This window comes from Palaemon carinicauda, chromosome 27 (assembly GCF_036898095.1).
Source record: "Palaemon carinicauda isolate YSFRI2023 chromosome 27, ASM3689809v2, whole genome shotgun sequence".
In the NCBI taxonomy this organism is placed as follows: Eukaryota; Metazoa; Arthropoda; class Malacostraca; order Decapoda; family Palaemonidae; genus Palaemon; species Palaemon carinicauda.
In genome coordinates, this window is record NC_090751.1 from 70,216,958 (window position 1) to 70,237,579 (window position 20,622).

The 20,622-nt window shown below is 40.6% G+C and overlaps 1 protein-coding gene across 1 annotated transcript in view; it reads right to left on the minus strand.

Annotated features, from left to right (window-relative positions):
• The window catches only part of faf (ubiquitin carboxyl-terminal hydrolase-like faf), a 346,068-nt gene that overhangs the window by 134,509 nt on the left and 190,937 nt on the right, over positions 1 to 20,622 (minus strand). Inside the window, exons 25-28 of the mRNA XM_068351160.1 lie at positions 17,237 to 17,391; positions 15,853 to 16,022; positions 13,910 to 14,072; positions 12,235 to 12,506 (exon numbers count right to left, since the gene is read on the minus strand). Coding sequence (XP_068207261.1) covers positions 12,235 to 12,506; positions 13,910 to 14,072; positions 15,853 to 16,022; positions 17,237 to 17,391 — 760 coding nt within the window. The remainder of the gene's footprint in view (positions 1 to 12,234; positions 12,507 to 13,909; positions 14,073 to 15,852; positions 16,023 to 17,236; positions 17,392 to 20,622) is intronic.

A 20,622-nucleotide genomic window follows, 5' to 3' on the forward strand; every position in this document is an offset into this window, starting at 1 on the left:
AGTGATGTTTGGTTAAGTGACTCGTAGAGAAAGGGTGTGGCTTTACTGCTGAGTGAATTGATGACAGATAAAGTAGTGGAAAGGAAGGAAGTATCATCTAGGCTAAGGGGAGCATTTGAAAAAATCTTTTTCTATTGGTAACCCCTGTGTTTTTGCATGAATCAGTTTGAAATTTTGGTCATGGACTAGTTTATGTATAACAAAAAGGTTGATAGTCATATTTTTTATTGGCCCCCCCAACCACCCTGCCATAACTATTGTAACCTAAGAGCTGAAATTTGTGGTAGAAAGATATTAGATAACATAATTAAGTAAGGGTATTTCTCTATTTCTATCATCATTTTCCTTTTTACCAATATTTTTCGATTTTTGAAAAGTCTTGGAAAAATTATTCCCAGAATTTGTTTAGAGACAAATCGAAAAAATCTCTCTATATTTTAGTAGACAGTTTATTCAGGTTTCATTTGCTTTTTGTTTCACTGAGCTCGGTGAATTTGTTACGTCTGAAGGTCGATAAGTATAGTTTTGAGGAATCAGCCTCCAATGTTTAGGGATGATATCTTTTGCTTATCCATTTTGGCGGTTTTATTACAAATTCTATATGTTATAATAAATTTGGGCTATTTGAGATTATTACTTTATGAATAATGCATTATATTTAATATAGTTAGGCTTCTGGTCCCCCACTTTCTTCTCTCTTGGAAATAGTGTTATTCCATATTTTTTGGGGTGTCAGAGATGCCCACACTTTCTCTCATGGAACATAGAGGTTGCATACATTTTTGGTCTTGCATGGTTTCTTCTTAACAAGGATGTATTTAAAGCCCAAATAACTCTGCAAAAAATAAAACACACACACAGGAGCGGTTGAAATTATGTCTTGCATATTCGAGTTCTGAGCTGCTGCTGGAAGTCAGTCAGTATCATTCCTTCACAAGCGCCTCTACGTTATTCCCGAATGATAGTGTTGCCATATACAGTAATACCTCGACATACGAGTGTTCCAACATACGAGGAAAGTTTCAAGCAAATTTTTGCCCTGAGATACCAGACAAATTTGAGATACGAGGATACGAGATGGTTTCCTAGGTGGCCGAGTGTGCGAGAGGCTGCTCACGAGGACAGTATCGCTCGCTCTTTCCCGTTGTATCTCCGTCGCGTAAAGTTATCTCCGAGCATCGGTCGTAGTGTTTGCATTTTCTACGTGATTTTTGCGTTAATCAGTACAGAATTAAGTGAATAAGCAATGGGTCCAAAGCAAGCAAGTGCAAACAAAGGTAGTGAAAAGAAAAAGCAAATGATGACAATCAAGATAGAGCACAAAATAATCGAAAACCATGCGAGTAGTGTACGAGTAACTGAACTGGCTCGCCAATATGAGAGGAGTACATCAACATTATGTACCATCCTCAAGCAAAAAGATGCTATAAAGAAGGAAATCAAAGACATGTTAGCGAAGTGGCAGGAGTTTTCTGATTTTATGGAAAAGAGGCACCCGGACAAGTTGGCGTATGGTCGTGTGTTAGCCTTTTGTGACGACACTTGTGTACGTCATTTTCGTAACATTTTGAAGGGGAGACAAAAGCAAACCTCCCTAGATAGGTTCCTTTTACAAAGGCCGGCAAAAGGTGAAGGTGAAAGGGAGTCAAAAAACGAGGCAAAAAGAGCCAAGCCGGAAGAAGTAAAAATATGAAAATGAAAACAAAATTAGAATTAAGTTTAGTGTAACGTAAGTACTAACATTTATTTTTAAGTGTGTGTAAAACAAGCTAATTTCATTTGAGTTAAATTTAAAGTTTTAAGTTATGTTACGTAGTGTTACAAAAGTGTAGCGTACCCAACGTGTTGCCGTCAAGTCCCTCTCCTCCCCTTTCTCTCTCCCTCCTCCTCCGCGCACTCTGCCGTTAGCCGCTACCGTCTGTCTCGAAGGTAGGAACTCCATAATAATGTCACATTTTATTGTAGATCATAACCAGTACATAGGTATTAGTTATTTTGTGAGCGTAGGTTGTGCATTACAACAATTAAAAACATGTTTTTCCACTGTAATATACTGTTTTTAGGTGTTTTTCAGAGGGTGGGAACGGATTAATATTCTTTAGTTATTTTATATGGGAAAAAATGATCCAAGATACGAGTGAATTGACATACGAGCTCAGGTCCCGGAACGCATTAAGCTTGTATCTCAAGGTATTACTGTACAGCAATTACTCTTATTTGATAGCTAAATTGAAATCATTCCCAATAACCTGATGTTACTATTAGATTATATGCAAATTATGCACTTTTCTCAATGACAGTAGGATTATGTTTTTGTCCCATATCACCAAAAATATTACAAAATTTTCAGAAAATATAGACAAAAGCTGTATGAGTCTGCATGTGAAATATCACAGGAAATTTGAATTTTTCATTTTTTCGTCAAACGCTCCCCTTAATTAGGTTGGGTAGGAAATGTTGGCCTTTTGTTAGTGGGTATGGGTCAGGTTTTGATTAAAGTGAAAAAAAGCTGGATGAATTCTGGAATGAGTTAACTAGGTGTGTAGAAGGAATTATGTAGTTGTGATTAGTGACTTAATGCCAGAGTGGGTGTTGGAGAGGTAGACAGTGTCATTGGGAAATATGGCCTACCAGGTGAAGATGAGTGGTGATAGGCTGCTAGGTGTGTGTCATGAACAAAAGCTGGTGATAAGTTTTGTTTTTTACAAAAAGAATGATGAGTGGCAAATGGAAGAGAGGTAGAAAGGGCATTAATGGATTATGTGTTGATATCAAGAAGGATGTTTGGAAGAATGAAAGATGTGCATGTTCAGGGGCATGCCTAACAGTAAGTCTGATAATTTTTAGTTGAAGGAAAATTAGTTGTAGCAAAAGAGTGGGGAAATAAGAGTGGGGGGGGGGATCTAGGATGTAAAAGGGCGGTAGTGAAGGTTGAAGAGTTGAAAAAACTTAAGGTAAAAAGTGAATATCAAGAAAGGTTGGAAGTGGCATATGATGGTGAAGGTGAGAAACTGGTAACCTAGAGGAGAATTGGAAGCTAGTAAAACAAAATTTTATTGGGACTGCAATTGATGTGTGAATGGTGGAATTAAAGACGGCAGCTGACTGGAGGTGGGGTCAGGGATTGGGGTGTTCATATGACGGCATTAAGTAGTAGTTTTGGAAACATAGGAAGAGTAGGGAAGGGTGGTTCGAGAATTGAAGAGACAGTGAAAGATGAAAATGGAAGGTTGTTGAAAGGAGATGAGGCAAGAAAAATGTGAGGTGAATATTTTGAGAGGTTACTGATTGTTGAGAATAATATGGAGGCAGATATAATTGTTGTTGCAAGTGTTGAGGTGCCAGTGATGGGAGATGAGAATGAGAAAGAGATTAGAGAGAGAAAGCAAAGAGAGCACAAGATGAAATGAAAGCAGAAAGAGCGCCTGGTATGCATGGTGTGAGGGCTGAGATGTTAAAGGAAGGGGGTTTGACTGTACTTCAATGGTTGGTGACATTGCTTAATATATGTTTTATGTTGTCAATGGTACCAGTGGACAGGGTATGTGCATGTATTGCTCACCTATACAAAGGTAAGGGAGATGTACATAAGTGTTGTAATTAAAGAGGTATTAGTTTGTTGAGTGTGGTTGGAAATGTCTATGGTAGTGTTAATCAATAGGATTACATATAAAATAGAGGTTGTATCTTAGAAGTACAAGGTGGTTTTAGAAGAGGTGGGGATGTATGAATCAGATTTTTATAACCAGGTAGACATGTGAGAAATATTTAGCAAAAGGCATTTATGGATCTGGAAAAAGCTTATGATAAGAGTTGATAGGGAAGCGATGTGGAATGTGATGAGGTTATAGAGAATTGGTTGAATGTTGATGCATGCAGTGAAGATTTTCTATATAGGCAGTAAAGCATGCACTAGGATAGAAAATGAAGTGAACGAGTGGTTTCCAGTAAGAGTGAGTCTGAGACAGGAATGTGTGATATCGCCATGGTGGTTCAATTTGTTTGTTGATGGAGATGTGAGACATGAAAACTCGAGTGCTTGAAACTGATAGACAAGAGTGATCATGAGTGGGAAGTAAATAAGCTGTTGTTTGCTCATGATACTGTACTGGTTGTGAACTGTGGGGAGAAGCTGGATTAATTAGTGACAAAGTTTGGAAGGGTGTGTGAGAAAAGGAACTTGAGAGTTAATGTGGTTAAGAGTAAGGTTATGAGATGCATGAGAAAGGAGGGTGGTGCTAGGTTGAATGTCATGTTGAATGTAGAGTTACTTGAAGTAGATAAGTTCAAGTACTTGGGTTCTGTTGCTGCTGCAAATGGTGGAGTGGAATCAGATGTACGTAAGAGTGAATGATGCAAAGTGTTGGGGGCAGTGAATGAAGTGGTTAAGAATAGATGGTTAGGAATGAATGTAAAGAGTTCTGCATGAGAGAATGACTGTACCAACTGTAATATATGGATCTGATCCGAGTTGTGGGGAATGAAATTGACAGAGAAACAGAAATTGAATGTGTTAGTGTGTCTGAGGAGTATGACAGGTGTATCTCGAGTAGATAGGGTTAGGAATGAAGTAGTGAGGGTAAGAAAGGGTGTAACCGAGTTAGCAACTAGAGGGGATATGAATGTATTGAGGTGGTTTGGTCATGTAGAGTATGGAAAATGGCTGTCTGCTGAAGGTGATTAACGCAAGAGTTGATGGGAGAAGTATAAGAGGATTATTATTATTATTATTATTTGCTAAGCTACAACCCTAGCTGGAAAAGCAAAATGCTATAAGCCCAGGGGCCCCAACAGGGAAAATAGCCCAGTAAGGAAAGGAAAGAAGGAAAAATAAAATATTTTAAGAAGAGTAACATTAAAATAAATATTTCCTATATAAACTATGAAAACTTTAACAAAACAAGAGGAAGAGAAATTAAATAGAATAGTGTGCCTGATTGTACCCTCAAGCAAGAGGTTTGGGTGGATAGATAGAGTGAAGAAAGCTCTGCGTGATAAGAGGATAGATGTAAGAGAGGCAAAAGTGTGTGCTAGAAATAGGAATGAATTGAGGGATTGTGATGTAGTTCTGAAGGTCCAGCTACTTCCTCTGGTTGCCTTGGTGTCCGCAGAGGTAGCAGCAGTAGGGGACTCAGCATATGAAGCTTCATTTGTGGTGGATAACAGGGAAAGGTAGGCTGTGTACCCTAGCAGTACCAACCAATACTCGGCTGAATCCCTCGTCTGGCTGAGAGGAGCAAAGAGAAGAAATGTCCCTCTTTGTTCTTTTTTTATGTCCGCTACCCCACAAAATTACGGGGGAGTGCCTTGGAAAATATAGAATAGTAAAAAGATTAAAGAAACTTTTTCCAAAATTTCATTTACACAATTTTCTCTAAATAATGGTAAAGCACTGTGATTTTGAGTGTAAAAAAAAAAAAAAAGATTTATATTCATTGAAAATATATAGCACGCTTATTCTAAAGAGACTTATCAGATTACAGATAAACACTGAAGAAAAGCTGAGACAAAAACAAGAAAAGGATTTAAAAAAGGTAGTTGTGTTGACCTAATTTTTATTTTAAGACATGATGCACAGCAAAATGTAGAGTATAGAACTCCTCCCAAATACGTAAATTTGATAGTCTGTTCATGAGCATAGCAAGTGCAAAATCAATGTTAGTGGAGTTCTATCAGATAAATTTCCAGTGAAGTGTACTCCAAGAGAATGCGTTGTCGCCTATGTTGATTATCCTCCTTATGGATTCTGTGATGCATAGAATAGTTGGGGATGGCGGAGAAGGATTGGACTGGATTGGTAATAAGAAATTAGCTGACCTAGTCTACGCTGGTGATGCTGTTCTTATTAGCAGAACACCACAGGTATCAAGGGGAGGGGTACCCCTTCTATGATACCAATTACAGATCACTTAGCCTGACTGAAGCCAAGATCTATCCAGGTAACCCAACATTCTCTTTGCAACCTGTTGTGGGAAAGATGCCCCGAGAGAGGATGAGTTGGATAGTCTCAAAGTATCAAGTCACAGTGAAGATAATGCTTTGTGGAAGATATCAACATGTGGCTGTTTAGAGTTGCTGAGGGGGTTCTCTCAGGATCTCCGTCGGAAGTTGCAGATGAGCCGACTAGGCATGAAGTCTCTGCTTGGCAGGACAAATCTTCCCTACGTAACGAGTCTGATGGCTTGTAATGGATGAATCCAATTCCCGTAGGATCTTTCAGGATCTACTTCAGTAGGTGAGACAAGACAGCTGATGACGAGGCCTACTTTGAAGGGCAATGGTGGAGAATGGGCGAACCCAATTCCCGTGGGAGGAGTCCCCCGAAGGGAAGACCAACCAGGAAAAGGAAGATTCTCTTGTGGATGGGAAAGGCAGCCATCGTTTGTTGCCACTCTCAGCAATCCTTCCAGCAGGCAGAAAGATTGCTGCATAGTGGCTGGTGGAGGAACTACTCCCTAGGCAGGGGAGCGAATGAATCCCCCTCTTCGCTGGAAGAATCCCCCGAAGGGGAAACCAAAGTGAGAAGGAAGTCTTTTCCACAGAGAGGAAAGACCCTTTCAATATCTGCTGCCGTAGTTTGTGACTCTCCCTACCACAGAAACGAAATTTCAGCATCTAGAGACGACCCTCTTGGCCACACTCTGTTTTGCATCCCAGAGTTCTGGACCAAGTTGAAGGTCGACACCAGACATTGTACGAGAAACGAGCTGGAGCTCAAACTGGGGTGGTACCTCTTGCCCGCAGGAACGTTGCTCTCATTTCTCAGAGATTTAAGATGCGGTCCTGTTCGGGATCTGATCAGAGCCCAGAGGCCGAGTGGTATAGCATGCCCCCTTCTCTTTTCTTTGATGCATTTGGAGGGAGAAATCAATTTGGGGAATAACCAAGGAGATTTGACTCCCTGGATGAGATTCGCATCTTGCAACCTCGTTATAAGGACAGTCTCTTCCTCAGATCTCATAGAGAACCAGATTAAAGGAAGATACCTGGTGCCATAGGACATGGGATCTGACTATTTCTGAAGAGGTTGGATTTGAGGGAGACTGATACAGTTTTATCGAACCTGCAGAAATTTCTGATGTAGGACTAGCAGTGAAGGCGTTGTCTTCCACCCACGAGACGTCATCCTGGGGTGGGTTGTTGTCATTGTTGAAGTGGCCGGTGAAGACTACCTGACCCCCTCTGCAGGTCTCGTAATCCTCGATGAGGAGTTTGACAGTCTCTTGCGAGTCCTTTTAGACTTTTTACTTGGAGGGAAGAAGGTCTAGGACATAGTTTCGGTAGAACACCATTATGTTGGTCACCCGTAGGGGGAAGGATCGTATCTTCCACGGGTTTCGGGGCTACCCGAGTCTTCGAGGGACCTCCTAAATGGGCGAGGGCCGGAGAGTAGAATAGAGAGACTTCTCTTAAAACTACCACCTGGAATACTGGCTGTGGAGCAGGAGGTTGAGGAGGAGTGGGCACGATGACACTTGACATTCCCTTGGATATCCTGACAGGGGTCAGCTTGACCCTGAATCAGACTAACATGTCAGGGACCCCTCTTTTCTGCTTCAGGGGAGAGGAAGAGACTGAAGTTTCTCTGCGGGAGGGAACTGTGGATTTTCACCTTGGGAACGTAGAAGGTGAGGAAGACTCCTTCAGGGGGATCCTGGGAGTTTCTGACAGACATACAAGTGGGATATCTGTCTCAAAGGCATGCGTGAAAGCCCTACCATAGCTCCAAACCACGACTGCACTATTGGAAAGTTCCCCTGAAGGGAAAGACAAAGAGGGCCTCTGCAAAGAAGTCTTATCCGCTGTCGAAGAAGCTCTTGAGGAGGGCTGCAGTGCTGATGTCTCTTTTCAAGGAAAAGGAATAGGCCGTGAAGGGGAGACCTTCGGAACTTTGAACTCCTGTTGCTTTGATGTCTTACCTTTTCCTGCTCTCCCTGGTGAAAGCGATGTTCTACATTTGCGGGGAGGAGAATGAGGCGAAGGAGAACGATGGGGAGAAGACTTAAGACTCACTGGAGGGAGCTCGGAAGCACAAGGAGAAGGCCTGAAAAGTTTCTCTTCCAGTAAATGGCGCCATTCATTATAGATGTGTCGTTCTGGGGAAAGTTGGCGATGACCAGGGGGCTGATTCCTGGCGTCGTCATACTGTAGTAGCGAGGCGACATGTAGCCGTCTGTCGAAGAGCTGCTGATAGAGACTATTGGTCGTTTGACGATCATCTAAGCGATCAGCGAGTTGGCCAACCACGAGCAGCGCGAGGCTGGTGTCATCTGCCTTTCGCTCAAATAAAGACTGCCGACAAGGTGGCAAGCAAAGGGCTGCTGGCGAATGGTGAATCGGAGATCAGTGGGTCGGATATAAGGGCGTAAGTGATCAGTGCGCTGACTATCAGTAACCCGGGGAAAGGGCTGTGACCCTTAGGAGAGTGGTAAACAGCTGGAGAGGATCACGAACGGACCACCGTCGACAAAAGACGAGCAGCAGCCTGTAGACAAGTCAGTGATGAAAGATCGACAAGATGGCTGGAACCAGCTGGCAAGACACGAACCAGAGTTCGTCGGCAAGGAGTGATGGTTTGTTGTGCATCGCGAGGCTGGCAAACGACGAGACCGCTGAGAGTCCATAGGTACGGGTGAAGGTCGGGAACCGGGAAAGGTATTAAGTGTCAAGGGCAACCCTCGTGCATTACCCCAGTCGTCAATGGAGAGCGCCGAGTTAGGTTCCCAGTAGGAAAACTGCGTTAAACTCCTTCAACTCTACGTGGGAGGACTACCGAAGAAGCGTGAGCCCAAGAGAGAGGTGGAAAGACAATCTATGTTGTCCAGATGAGAGCACTCTCCGAAGAGACACTAGGGAGCAACTCCTTCAACTATAGGTAGGAGGGCTACCGAAGTAGCGAGGAGAGAAGACAATCTTGAGCTGGCTTAGAGATGAGCATGAGCTAGCAAACAGCAAGTAAGCGAATGTTAAGTTAATGAACAAAGAGCCGTCACCTGTCAAGAAACGGTGAAAGTCGTCAAATGATGATCGGTGATCGATGCGATTGTCTAGCCATTGAATCGGCGATTGCCAGTGAGCTGGGGAATCGGAGATCTGGTGATGTGCGAGAAGGCGAATCGGAGATCTGGTGATCCGCGAGCAGGCGATCAGCGATCTTTGAGCTTGCAAACAACGAGCTGGCAAATGGAAGGCTGGCGATCAGAACTGCAAATAGGCGAGCTGCTGGCAATCGACAATCAGTTAGTTGAAGAACTGCAGTATGGTTCGGCAATAGGAGAGTTGGGGAGCTAGGAATCGGTAATCAGTGCACTAGAAAACGGCAATCGGCGAGCTAGAAAGTGGCGATCGGTGAGACTGGAGGTCAACAATCGGGGAAGGACGTGCTAGCAATCGGCGAGCAAGTGTTCGACGAACTGGGGAGTGTGGAACTGGGGAGTGTGGAGCTGGAAACGATAGGCAGGCTGACGATTAGCAATCAGCGACGGCGAGCCACGAACAGCATTTCGATGGCGAGAGGTTGGAGAGGAGCGTTGGACAGGCAAACACCGCAAGCCTGGCAAATGGAGTCGATCGGTGAGCTGGAGATCAGCATGTTGGCGAGCAATGGATCGGTGCACAGCCAATCGAAGACCTGGAGAAGGGATGTGACCCCTGGAAGGACAATCATCCACTGGAGAGGATCGTGAATGGATCCTAGATGGCATATCACAAACCGGGGTTCGTTGGTGAGCAGGAGAAGAGGAGACATGGTCAGTTGAACGCAGCAATGCTAGCGAACAACAAGATCGGGAGTCCAAAGAAACGGAGAACCATGACGAGGAATATCCTCCGAAGAGGAGCGCTGCGAAGATGAAGCTGAAGACCTGACAGACGTCTCTTTGCCAAAGGCGAAAAAATATATCTGAGGCGACGAAGAGGACAACGAACTCAGCGAGCTTACCAATGAAGATGGGAAGACTGCTCAGCCGGAAGGTCTCCAAAGAGGTGTCTCTATGGGTGGTTTCTAGCGAATGATTGAGGTGATTACTGCCAGGAGAGACTTGCCTCCGTCCCTCGCAGAAGTCGGCTCAGTATGGGGTAGAGCGTAGTCTTTGGCGAAGAAACCGCAAGTCTATGAGATGTAGCGGTCAGTAATACTCCCCATAGGCAGGAAGGTTGCTAGACAGAGAAGGTGAAGGAAATTTCACCCTCAGAAGGGAGGACAACCCAACACCTGGGGAGGATAACTCTCCCTTGGAAGGGAGAGTAGTCCAACCCCTGGAGGCAGATCTCTGGACAGTGCTCTTGGCTTCCCATCAATAAGCCTTGTTCAAGTTGAAGGTCAGCATCGAGAGCTAGCTGAGAAAAAATGTACCTTAAGTTAGTTTCTCTAGGTTAGCGTGCTGATCGGCAGCTGCCATAGGCATAGAACAGAAAAACAGACGGCGCAGTGACAGCAGATTCCACAGGAACAAATGGCAGGGCTCGGCTGTTTTAGCCAAACAAAGTAGTATGGTATTGCTGACTGAGGAAAAATAGAAAAAAATTATGCATGAAAAAACTCTGTCGGGAGGAGTACCTAATATGCGGACAGGAATTAGTGGGTGCGTCTTAACAGGTTTTGCATAGAATCTGAAGACCTGACAGACGTCTCTTTGCCAAAGGCGAAAAAATATATCTGAGGCGACGAAGAGGACAACGAACTCAGCGAGCTTACCAATGAAGATGGGAAGACTGCTCAGCCGGAAGGTCTCCAAAGAGGTGTCTCTATGGGTGGTTTCTAGCGAATGATTGAGGTGATTACTGCCAGGAGAGACTTGCCTCCGTCCCTCGCAGAAGTCGGCTCAGTATGGGGTAGAGCGTAGTCTTTGGCGAAGAAACCGCAAGTCTATGAGATGTAGCGGTCAGTAATACTCCCCATAGGCAGGAAGGTTGCTAGACAGAGAAGGTGAAGGAAATTTCACCCTCAGAAGGGAGGACAACCCAACACCTGGGGAGGATAACTCTCCCTTGGAAGGGAGAGTAGTCTAACCCCTGGAGGCAGATCTCTGGACAGTGCTCTTGGCTTCCCATCAATAAGCCTTGTTCAAGTTGAAGGTCTGCATCGAGCGCTAGCTGAGAAAAAATGTACCTAAGTTAGTTTCTCTAGGTTAGCGGGCTGATCGGGAGCTGCCATAGGCATAGAACAGAAAAACAGACGGCGCAGTGACAGCAGATTCCACATGAACAAATGGCAAATTAAGGACTGCACCTTTCCCTTCCCCGGCCGAATCAATGGGAGATGGCGAGCGGCAGCGTAAAATACTGTAACAAAATAAAAATTACAACTAATTAATTTAGCAAATAAAACTACTCGGGAGAACCACTCAACCCTCCGGCAGGAAGGGGGTTCCGAAAGAGAGAGTGGCAAGCGCACCCTCTACCGGCAAGCGGAGTCGAATCTGAAAAGTTGAATTACAAACTTTTATTATTTCATTTAATGAAGAAACAGGCGAACGGGAAAGGTGTACCTGCTACAGAGTATCTGCCGCCCACCCACATGAAGTGAGCGGTGTTGTCAGTGAGAAAGAGCAAGACTGAAGTCAAACTCTGTGAAGACCACAAACAGATTCTCTCTAAGAACACAAGGGAAGGAGACGCCAACAGCCGAATAGAGGAGTATCCAAACGACAACGACTCCCCTGCGGCGGCGGCCGAGTCACTCGGAGGCCACCCGCCTACGGGAAGATTCTCCGCTGTTGAGAACCTGCCGCGCTATGCTGTCACACAAACAGCAACATTAACTTTAAAGAAAGTTTAAAATATAACAGTATATAGAAACAAAAAGAATGTTTTCATATATACTGATAATAAAAAAAAGGACAAGAAAACAAGATTAGAAAGTCAAAAGGCCAGTCAGTTGGAGAGGGGAGAGAGACGTCTCTCCCCCAGAGCCAAAGGTAAAGTACTATCATAGGTGTGTGAGTGAGACTAAACCCTACTAGCGGGATGGGTGGTTAACCAGCGTTAAAAGTCTAATGGCTTGTCTTTCAGCTTCGCTGAAAGCAATACCCCTATAAATAGCGTAGGTTTGTATTCCAGTTACGGAACAAATACACTTATAATTCTAATCACAAAGATATGGTTTGATATTACTAGTGAGGAACAAACAGGTATATCATAACAAACAAATTGAAAAAATAAAAAAAATTCTCTCAATAATTACTAATCAAGATATCTTTAATTGCTGTGCTAAAAAATTCAAACAATACATACCTGGAAATATTCCTTAGAGTAATCATTGTTTAGTCCATTTAGAACATTAAAAAGCATCACAATGAAGACAACGAGGGTATGCGGAGAATTCGAGCATTTGGTGGCCATGAGTAAAAGCTGCTCCATTGCGCATTGGCGGATACTACGCTCCCCACCTACCAGCACCAAACCCATTACCAGTTTATGAAACTGAGTATCCTTAGTTAGGGTTTCCAATGCAGGAGGATACAATGCTAAAACCACCGACAGTGTTTCCAATCCTTCTCGACACACTGCAACATTAAAAATCAAATTATTAATTGATTCAAATAATTCATTTCACACACTTATGGCATAAACTCATGACTTTCCTACTTTTCATTTTTTTTATTCCTTTAAACCAAATAGTTTTTCTTCAAGTTACATCAGATACAAAATCAGTCAAGGTCCTTATAATATAATCACACCAAATACAGTAAAGCATACTTTTTAATAACAATTTTCATGATCATTTCAATGTCTATAACTCCTAACATCAAACAACCACTAAAAATATCTCAATCCTCAAATCACACACACAAGAAAGGAGTTCTCTATTATAAATTGAATTACTACAAGCAGTATATCTTTCAATTACAAGATAACCAAGCCACTGGAGGGACTATCTAAAAGATGCCTCTCAAAATCACACTTAACTATGCAGAGCTCTCAGTCTGACTAGGCTGTTACTTATTATAGTTCTTTTTCCCAGCTAAGGGCAAACTATTGTCTTTAAACTCAACGGGATGGTGTCTTGTAGACCAGGCCCACAATCACTGGCTCATTAACTCCTGAACAGAACCACTAATTTGTCACATTGGTCGCCTTCCTTATTACTCTTGGACTACTGGGGAATATGTTTTATTTCTTAATCCACCAGCATAAAAAGCAGTTAAGCCATCTTAGTAGGTACGGTACTAGCGAATTTATTTTTCTATGCAAAACCTGTTAAGATGCACCCACTAATTCTAAGTTTACTGCTCATTTTTTTTTGTTCAGGCACATTGAAATAAGGAGGAAGGTTGAGGAGTCTTATGGGAGGGGATCTGTAATCTTTGGATTTGCTAGGGAATTGCTATCCTAGGAACACAAACTTGTGGTAAATGCCACAATTTCATGCAAGAGTTTTGCCTAGTTCAAATCTGTGTCTAGCTGTATGCTGTCAAACATAACACTAATTTGTATCCAGAATTCTCATAGGTAAGAAGTGCTTAAAGTGTGCTTAGCTTCTGTTGTTTACTTTTCATCTTTTCACATTAACCTTTTCATACCACACTCCTTAGCCATTATCAAGTTTTCGACCATATTGACTTTTGGAAATTACATATAATAAATGGGGCTTAGAGGTTCTTACATTACCTTATAACACTAATAAAATTCTACTGGTAATCCAAATCATATTTTCGGCCATGACATGTTCATCAACAATAGGCCAGTCCTAACATGACACAACTGGAAGAATGGGTTAGGATTTGGGATTTTTTTCACTAAATTGAGAATACAACAGTTACCTTAAATACATCAACACAGCAATCTCAATTGTCAGAATTTGATCCAAGATGATATAGCAGTTTTCTGATAATGCTACTTAAAGGGGCTGAGGCTAGGGCTAGGAGTCCGGGAACACCACACTCCTATAAATAAAATTCTAATTTACCTTGAAGGTCTTCTGGATCTGGAGGTTTAGTTGGTGGTCTTTCTGCAGCTTTTTCAATTTCATCTAGGGAAGAAGTAAGTAGGTGAACTTGACCAGCAGCTGAAGCCCAAGTGATACGGAGAATAGACCGAACTACACTCATATCTGGAACTACCCCAGTTACCTATTCATAAAGATAAATAAAATCTAATTATATCAGAACTTGTAATTGACTATTATAGCATAATAATTGTTTGTAATTAAAAAGAAATTGTTGCCATGTAACACTACCTCTCCCATAAAGGACTTACAAAGCAAAAACTTTATGACACAACTGACTTCACTAATTTCGCTGATATTACCCACTTCTAAACTCTTATTAGAGTGAATTTTCTTCATCATTATACTAGTGAAATGTTGAAATTGTCTTTACCTCTTTGACATGATGAAATTCTTGTTGAAAACGAGAAAAAGACGTAAAAATGAGTAAATGTCAAAGGTCAAACTCAAACGTGTACTCTCTATGAGGTTTGTGCTACGACTGAAGGTCGAAAGGTGTAATTACCGTGTAATACACCGTCTAGCGACTCATGGAATCTATAGATGCCATTGCTCACAAATTATTTTATAACAAAATGTAATAATTATAAAAATATATAACAGAAGAAACACTGCATTTTCTTGTAGGGAACAATGTTTTTAGTTTATCAAGTTACTTTTACTAATTACCCTGTAACTACGAAAGTAAGAGGAATTTTGACAAAATATTTCGTACAGGCATTCTCCATTGCCATATGAGCTCAGTGAATTTTTTCAGGATTTTGTGTTTTCCTTGGGATACTGGCCGGGCCCTTTAACCACAGTAACCTGCCAACTAAAATAGTATCCTTACCATTAATAGGATTCTGAAAATCACTTTCCAAATTATCAATATTAAATTGAATATGCAATCTACAGTCAAACCTTTGATGCAATACTCATAAAATTAATGAAATGCATATTCATACTTGCTACTCTACAAAAGCTCTTCCCCTGATGGAAACTTTCAAAACAATGGGATATATTGGATATTACATGAAATTCTGCCATCATATTAATTAACTTATAACACAATGTTACATAGCATAATTTATTCCTGGAAATAAATGTTTAATGTATGGCAAAGCAGTGTATTGCATCTAACTTTAACAATGAAGTCTTTTTCTGTATTAGAAAACTGGCAAAATGGACTAAGGAATAACAAAAAAAAGTTAATTTAATGCTGCTGCTTGCTATGGTCAAATAGATTCCTTGGTCTCAAGAGTTTGATGGCATACTGATTTGATATCTTCTTTCAGATGCAATAATAATGTACTGAAGGGTGCCAGACACCGAAAATTTATATGGAAGTTACAAGTCGTGTTCTGATGGCCATGTATCATGTACAGAAATGAGTACAATTTTAAGAATAAAACATGGATAGAAATATACATAAAAATATCTTTAAAAAATAAATTAGCTCAAAGCATTTAGACATTTAGATCATTACTGTTGATACTAAGTTAAAGAGCTCAAAAGAGCAATATTGAATAAAAATTACTTAGCCTTAAACTCAATACATGCACCAAGAGGAAAAACCAGGTAATATAAACAAAAGCACTAAGCTGTCATAGCTTTATGCTATTAAATTAACAATCACCACCACAATCAAATCTGATTAACATAAAGTTGCACGTATTCAGACTTCTCAAACCAAGAGTAATCAAGTGTATCACCCCTACCACCACTTTACAAATTCATACAGCACTTCGGATGGTTAATATAATATGACAGTAGAGAATAGAGAAAGTTTGCCCATTTGTAAGATTTTATGTCTTCAATCCATTTCCTTCAATGACTATCATTAGTGTGTTAAATTTAGATGAAAATGAAGAATCATTAGTTTTACCAATCCACCACACATACATAAATCCCCGTGATCTTACAAAGTGAGCCCAGAGGCATGATGTGATAGTGACCTGGTCGTGAAGTGATTGAGCCAGACGTGAGGCTACGTTCCGCACCATACAATCGGAAGTAGGATTCGGTATATGGTGAAGGGCCTCTTGGAGAACTAAGGCCTGAGTATGGGTAGATGTTCCCAAACCAGAACTGCCTGCAGAGGAAAGAATGAAAAATAAGGATTAAATTCAACATCTGTTACTTTTCAATAGTTCTTTCACACTGTTGGTAAATAAATTATCCAATTATAATTATAAATCTAAAAAATCTGTTATTGTTATGTTACCAAAAGAGGCTTTTACTATTCCTTCTAAAGCATCTCCATTAACAATAGTTGTCCAAATTTTTCATGAACACAAAGAAAGGGCTATAAGAATAACCAAAAAATTGAAATATGTAACAAGTACTAACTTTTCCAAATATATTTTACAAAAATTATGAGCATCTAAACTATACTTACCTTATTTTTTCTTTACCCAGCTTCATAATTCCCTAACCTCATCATAATTCCTGCAATCAACTTTCCAAGACCTTTGATTCTTAAGCCTTGATGGATTTGAGATTTTGAACAATACAACTTAATCAAATCAATTCTTATGATTTGAATGTTTTTGTACCGATCTGGTCTTATTTAGTATTAAGGAGAAGAGGTGCTAGATATTTTCTATAAACATGAAAACGTTACCAATTAAAAATCCCACTTAGAAAGTTTATGTAATTGTTGGAATAGGAATTTTAATAAAATTTCTTATTTCTCTAGGCTACTAAACTCGCCTCATGTTCATATTGGTTCTTCTTGAGAAGCTCAGTTTATTTTACACTTACTCGTAAAATTTTATTGCAAGTGTACATTGCTGCACTGCCCGGAAATACATACGTGAGCGGGACTTTCTTTTGGCAATTAGTTCTGGTAAGCTAATATATCATTACTTTAGGCTCTAAATCATATTTTATCCTATTGTTATTTTGAATCTGGAAAGCATTCTCTATGTTTAAAGTCTATCTTGATGATTTTTATCATGTGAATTAGACTACTACTACTTACATCTTGTTGGTGTACACAAACTTTCTTTAAGCTTAGATATACATGAACTCAACAGTTTATCATTCTATTGATGAGTAATATTGGGTGGGAATAATAATTTTAGTGGGCTATATAAGGAAATAGCCTGATAAACCAGCAATTTTTAATTATCAGGAAGTCTAAAGCCAAGATAAGATTCCCACAAAAAAAAAAAAAAAAGCAAATAGATTTAATAGCTTACAATAATTGTGCCTGGACTAGAGAAATAAGTTTAGGACCATCCAAATGTAGAAGACCAATGGTGTAACTACACTAAGTGAGAGAGAGAGAAAAAGAAGACATACCTGCTGGAGAGGAGTTACCATCCGATCCACCACCATTGGTACTGGTGGTTGTGGTCCCACTTGAGGTAACAGCTCCAGCTACAACACCAACAATGGCATAGCCAACTGTCACAAATGCCAGTTTTGCTAATTTCAAAACAACCAAAAAAGCAGATCTGTAATAAGAAAAATACAGTGTATGAATAAAAAAAAACTAGTTATTAAATTTCAGAGATCTTTAGATCAATCATAAAATACAACAAACATTTACTAATTGCTAAAAATTGTGCCCTGAATTGATCTCAAATTAACCAAGAACTTTTGACAAATAAATCTGAAATCAATCATTTCATTACTTACCTGAAAATCATGTGCAGTTCTTTTATTCAATGAAAAAGCTTGGCTGTGATAAAGAAAAAAAAAAAAAAAAAAAGATACCCGTAAAACACAGATTTCCCGGCATCCTTGGCCTTTGGTTACATAACCTTGATCGATAAACCATTTTGTAAGACCATTCGATGTCACCTTAATAATAACCCATCAACACACCTCAAACTCGCTAAAACAAAAAATTCTTTCTATTCATTACAATATACAATATTTCAGAAATTTGTATTGTTTGATTACTTTACTACTCTAAACAGTAAAACAATGCGAGTCCATTTGTAAAATAGCATTATAATCGTTGTAAGGTGATTATGAGATTGCGTAATAATTCCACAACAGATAGCCGTCGATAGATATAAACCAACTCGTGCGTAATGGAGTTTGCATTATACAAAATGTAAAGAAAATATAGATTTCTTCCCTGTGAAGAGTTACAAACATGATCAGTGTTACCAATAAGAAAGTACTCAAAATTTGTGAAATGAAAGTAAATGAAAAACGGAAAGGATTAACAAAATAAGGCGAAGTTTGGCATTGACAAATTTTCAGGTAATTATTCATAAAATAGTATGGAAATAATTTGTTGGAATTTTAAAAAATCACAAATTTTTAGTAATTTGTATTTTTCCTAACATACTTACCGAGAACTACTTTCTTAGGAGGTACCTGGAATCTCCTCTCAACCGACCAGAGTTTTGTGTAGTTTACCCTACTTCCGTTTTCTGTGAGGATCACCTCGGGCGGAAGGATACGTGCCCTGAGGCTAACCCCGAGTCAGGCCACATGCTAGCTTGGGTCTCGAGCCTCAGTAAGTTCTTGGAAGCTAAAAATACCTAAGGGTCAGTAAGGCACTCGGGGAAGGAAGGGAGGGCCATTACCCGAAAGCAGTTCTCGGTAAATCTGTTAGGAAAAATACAAATTACTAAAAATTTGTGATTTGTTCCAACACAGAGACTTACCTCGAACTACTTTCTTAGGAGACTTACACTTTAGGAGGTGGGAGTGCCTACCTGACCTAGACCCAACTAAGCAGAACGGCTGTGAACCTAGATAGGAGACTAGGTTCCAAAGGTTGTCGGAAAACGAATCGTAGGAAAAACTACACAGAGCTCATGCTAGTGTCTAAGTATTCACCCTTAAAATATTTCTTGCTGTTGTGTTCAATGACGAAGCTGTGAAGTCATGTCTTGTGCAGGCTCTACCTGGTCAAATCTCCGGGGAAAGAAGAGAAAAGAGAAGACAAGGGGAAAAGGGAAAACGAACCTGTGCCTTTTTGGTCTTGATACCCGCGATTATACCTGGGGCTTTGGCTGTTAAATCGCTTGGAGCGCGGAGATCACTGTCCCAATAGAGAACCCGTCTAAAGACTTCCTTGAACATTCCTTGAGGTAGTGGGTTGTGAATGTAGATTGGTTCAACCAGGTGACTGCTCTGTGGATCTGCGCTACTGCCACGTTTCTCTCAAAGGCAAAAGAGGTACTTATACCCCTAATGTCATGTGGTCTAGGATTACCTGGTAGGGGAAGACCGGCACTACTATAGGCCTTGATGATCACCTGTCTAAGCCAAAAGGAGATGGTATTCTTAGAGACCGGCTTTCTCACTGTGCCTGTGGAGACGAAGAGGTTCTTGATACCAGGCCGGAGACTGGCAGTCCTCTCCAGATATTTCCTTACGGCTCTGACTGGACAAAACTTCAAATCTTCCGGATTACCTGACCGAGGAATTGCTGGAACAGTGAACCCCTTGAATTTTGGATCCCAGACAGTTGGAAGGAACGAACTTGAAGGAGATCTCACGCCAACCTCTTGTATGCGAGACTTCGTAGGACAAACCATGGATCTCGCCCACTCTCTTAGCTGAAGCCAAAGCCAACTAGAAGACCATCTTGAGAGTGAGATTTCTATTTACTATGTCCTTCAAAGGTTCAAATAGTGGCTCACTCAGCATTTTCAGAACTCTAGCCACATCCCATTGCGGCCCCCTGGAGGCATGGGGAGGACAGGTTTGCTCAAAGCTCCTGATGAGCATAGAGATGTGCCTAGAGGAATCCAGATCAATGCCTTTCAGGAGGAAAACATGGCCTAACGCTGCACGGACTCCCTTGATGGCTGGAATTGACATGCCCACCACGTCCCTGAGGTGTACGAGGAAATCCGCAATGTCCGGGGTCTCAGGCAGAGAAATAGCAAACACATCTTAGGTATTGTCAAGACAAAACTTTGACGTCCGCAAACGAGGGTAAAACTAAGAAATCCATACGATCATCACTACTAATATATTGAAAATATATAGAAATACTTTGATCCTCTGTATCCTGAAAAGCATTAATAACTAACAAAACCTATCCTGAAAGGTCTTACACCTGAAAACATATCACCCTCATCTCTGCCTTCGTTATTAGAACCTTGGCCTTCTAACTTTAACATTATGTCGTTAAAATCCTGTGTCAAGGAAGTTATTAAGAAACCTTTGTCATGGAAACTACTTCGCCTCTTAGCCATGCGCAAGGAACTCGTAGCGTGAAAATTAAGATCATTGCAAATAAAGCAAACCAAAATTTCAACAAATTTGAGATGTGTTAATCTTGTCAATTAAAGATTTATATAACCTACTAATACACAGTGGAAAAAAAAGCAAGAGATGCTCGAGGTGTGTTGGTGCTTCTGAAGATCAGATAAAAATGGATAATAATAACAAGGGTAAATCATGGTAAGGTGTCAACTGGGGAGCACTACACAGGGCAGGGTATGAAGACGAAAGGAAGAATTTTAGAAAGTTTTTCCTTAAATTTAAGAGTTGAAAATACCCCACTTAGCCTAATGTGGAAGAACAGCAATGAACTTGATATAATATAATGATATAAGAACATCTACTTTGTCTCAACATTAAAACTAACATTTCAGAAAAAATTAAATATACTTAAAAAATTATCATTCTACTTCTGAACTGAAGTGACTCAATGGTTTCAAGTAATATCTTTGACATGTGATAATTTTAGGATGAATATTAAACCCACT